General features: G+C 44.5%; 2 protein-coding genes across 2 annotated transcripts; both read right to left on the bottom strand.

Annotated features, from left to right (window-relative positions):
* Nucleotides 1–213: 213 nt before the first annotated feature.
* COCCADRAFT_42192 (uncharacterized protein) lies at nt 214–2,806 on the bottom strand (the record flags this gene model as incomplete). The annotated part of the gene is made up of 11 exons (XM_007720628.1): nt 214–415; nt 477–937; nt 996–1,202; nt 1,253–1,267; nt 1,317–1,548; nt 1,599–1,620; nt 1,668–1,878; nt 1,942–2,156; nt 2,283–2,604; nt 2,657–2,688; nt 2,734–2,806. The coding sequence occupies 11 exons, from the start codon at nt 2,804–2,806 to the stop codon at nt 214–216; spliced, it is 1,992 nt and encodes a 663-aa protein (XP_007718818.1).
* A 310-nt stretch (nt 2,807–3,116) lies between these two features.
* Nucleotides 3,117–3,305, bottom strand: COCCADRAFT_113126 (uncharacterized protein; the record flags this gene model as incomplete). Its single annotated transcript, XM_007720627.1, has 1 exon — nt 3,117–3,305. One exon carries the CDS (start codon nt 3,303–3,305, stop codon nt 3,117–3,119), a length of 189 nt encoding a protein of 62 aa, XP_007718817.1.
* Nucleotides 3,306–3,547: the final 242 nt, after the last annotated feature.

Genomic DNA, 3,547 nt, shown 5'->3' with positions numbered 1-3,547 from the left:
AGAATATAGAAGATAGCGACGCGTTTGAAGAATAATGTCTTGTTCTACTTAATAAGAAAAATTGTGGTAGTGTTGCGTAATATTATTGCAAAGGTGGGGTGTGGTGGTGGAGCTGACGACTCGGTGGGGTTGACGACTCGGTGGTGAAACACGTTAAGACTTTTTAGAATACGTTTTTTTCATGTAACCCCTCTGTATATTCCATAACTAGACTCAACGATACATGAGAATCTCAATCAAATCGGAAACCTCCTCAAAAACAGAGCTTTGCGGCAACATGATTCCTATCCTAGCAAAAAACCCGGCAACAATGCTAAGTAAAGCTCTTGCCTCCTTTCTCCTGTCCTGATCCGGCTCTAGGATAATGCCTAGCGCAAGTAAACACAAAGCAAGCTTGTTGATGAACAGATGGTTGCTATTGTACAACTAATTAGTATAGTTGGATTGTGAGAGATACTAGTTTGTGCGACACGTACCAGTCTTGAAGAAGGTATTCGGGTGGCATTGTGCTAGAAAGTGGAATTATTTCGCGTGTTAATTGCTTGAGTAGTTTTCTATACTCCTGAGACTCCGCAGGAGAAGAACACTGCGGGTTTGGCAGGCTTATACTTAGTAACTGAAACCGAGCCTCATAGTAATAGTAGGCTGTCTGGAGCTTGATTCGCATGGTATCATTGTGGTCCAGAGAGAGAATCATCTGGCTGACCCTAGTTGACCTATACCATTCTTCCAGCGCCGTTGACAGCGACACAGCCCTGTCAGAATGATATTTGGACGGCTCTTCTTCTGCGCCTACTCGGAGCTGCAGGATATTTGAGCAGATTTTGGAGTATTGAGAACGAACACATAACCATTCTAGGGATGCTATAGCTGCAAGATCGCTGTCAATTACGTTATCAGGGGGGTTTGTAGTGACAAGGAAATCGTCGCCGACTAGCTGTTCTTCGTATATTAGCCTTGCCCCTACTAGCCCAGGACAAATATGTAGAGCTTACAGAGAAGGCATTCCACCTTAATGCATAAGACTTGTCAATGCAATAGAGTACCCACATGGCTCGTTTAGTCTGGATGGCTTGCTCGTCACTAGTACAGAGCTTGCGTAGAACAGGATCCAAATGAAGACCTAAGGAGGCTGCGTTCGAAACACTGCCAAGTATAAGCGCAGGTAGGTTTTCTAGTCCTGTTCTCTCGGCAAGACAGAGCTGGGTAGGTTAGTCGACTGCTTCGCTGTAGATAGTGAGTTTTTACGAACTACAGCAACAAGCGCCTAGCTCAGGTTAGCAGAACCTCCGTTATCATTGAGCGGAAATACCTACCAAGAATTGACGAACGCTACCATTCTGGCGAAGTAGCAACGTTGAAATTTCCAGCGCAGCATCTAGTAATGTTGCTTTAGAAATCGAGCTCATTTCTGGATCCAATAAGGCTCCCCAAGCCATTGAGACAATTAGTAGTGACATATCGCTGACGTCTATAGGCAGATTCTTTGGATCGAGAAAACGCTCTTGTATACGCGTGACATCCTGTTCCTTGGTGAAAAGACTCAGACTACACGACGCATGAGCTCACATAATGTATTAGTTATTCAATTAACTTACCCTCCTGGCTCTCTAAATGCTTCTTATAAACCATTAGCGTGCTTCCTGTAGGCGACGTCCTAGACATACTTTGAACAAGCTTGACAGGGAGATTCTTTAGGTCCAGACTTTGATGCTCTTTGCCAGAGTTAGTCTTACGCAAGAGACTAAAGAGGCAAGTCTGGTGCTCTGAAGAAAGCAGCATTTTAATTTTTTCTAAAACTGCCTGTTGTTTACGGCTCCCTTGATCTGCATTTTGGAAAAGGGAAGAAACTCTATAGGTTTTGTGGTTTAAGAATGACTTTGTTTTTGTCATGTTAGAAACCAGAAATGAATAGTTAGTAAGGAGGGACAGATTAATTACCTCTGCTTTATCGTCTACTACTCGGTCCAGGAAGAGGGCAAGAGTCCATTCAGCAGCGCCGTTGTCTTGGGTAGTTCCTAGATAATCGCGGGGCTGAGCGGTGCTGTGCTGGTGCAGGCTTTGGTCACAGTCCAACTTGAGCCAGTCTGGCATAGAATCTTCATTTCTAGGGGTATAGTATGGTGTCTGGTTCTGAAAACTGCTTGTTTGCTGACCTGGCTCTATTTTTTAGTTAATTGTTCGTTTCATTGGAGAAAGAGCAACTGCCTCGAGTAAAAGAGTAATAGACACGCCTCCTCAGAACCGAGAACTCAAAAAGAAAGGGGGTCCCTAATATGTACCTATGATTTGGACTTGGTTGGTATCCGGCGTTGTTTCATCTAGGCAATCAAAATCCAAATACGAGTGCGCGCTATCAGATATCAACTGCGAGAAACACACTTCACTGAATGGTGTATTTAGAGGATTTGCTGAGTTCTCGACACCCTGGTTAACAATAACCTCAGAAGAACGATGTGGATTTGATGAATCAAGCATCGTGCTACTATTCATTGCCCACGGTTGTGTTGTTGTAGAGACGTGCTTATTAAGGTCCTGAACACGTTCCTTTTGTAGGTCACGTCGTAAGCGACGTATGTTGTATTCACATAGAGATTCGTTCCGCTGTCGTCGTGTCAATAGCGGCTCTCAGGATAGACCGAAGGCTTTTGTCTACCTGGCAGTGGTTACACGGATTCGCTCCATCGCCTGTGTCTCTTAGCATGTACCTGGGTTATTAGGGAATAAGCTTACATCGAACCTTCTTCTGACGGCATTCTTCACATGCGCCTTTCCGTCGAGTTAACTTAGGACGAGGGACACTCATTTGTTCGACAAAAACACCTTTGGACACGTAAACAAGGCGAAAGGCAGATTTTAAACAAAATACATTCGAGGATATGTAGCTAGTCTACTAATCAAATATCCCGCAGCAACTAGAGATGCTACTTAGCTGTCTGAGGGGACGAGCTAGAAATTTGCATGAAGGTGCATACTAAGGCCTTTCGTACCCAGTTTGTAACCGCCTAATAGGCCGGGTGGCAAATACAAGCATGTACTTGGTAGATTGCGGAAGTAGGGGTAGTGGGGCGGTGGCAAAATCCGGGATTATGTAATATCTTATCAGGTGAAAGGTTTCAATACATTGTGTGCCCACCTTGAGCAGCAATTACAGCCTCACACCTCCTCCCCATACTATTTACTAAGGACTGGAGGTATCCAGGTGTAATAGCAGCCCAGGCTTCCCACACAATACGCTCAAGATCATGTGGTCTTGGCTTCTGCTCTATAAGCTCTAGATAGGTACGTCCGATCCACCTCTTCATCTCAGCCCACACAGACTCGATAGGGTTCAAGTCTGGTGAGTACGCAGGCCATATGATAGTTTGTATTTCTAACTGAATATCCCCTCTAGTATATGCAGCAGTATAGGATGATGCATTGTCTTGCATAAAAAGTAAGCCTGGGTTCATAATCATCCATATTTCTACCAGCGGTAGTATTCTCCAGCTGTAGGATCTAGCATCAATTCTCCCCCAACCCTTTTTCCAGATAGCTGCAGGACCTT

This window comes from Bipolaris zeicola (genome assembly GCF_000523435.1).
Source record: "Bipolaris zeicola 26-R-13 unplaced genomic scaffold scaffold_540, whole genome shotgun sequence".
NCBI classification, from domain to species: Eukaryota; Fungi; Ascomycota; class Dothideomycetes; order Pleosporales; family Pleosporaceae; genus Bipolaris; species Bipolaris zeicola.
Note: the sequence above shows the minus strand (reverse complement) of the source record. Positions and strands in the feature narration are given on the sequence as shown.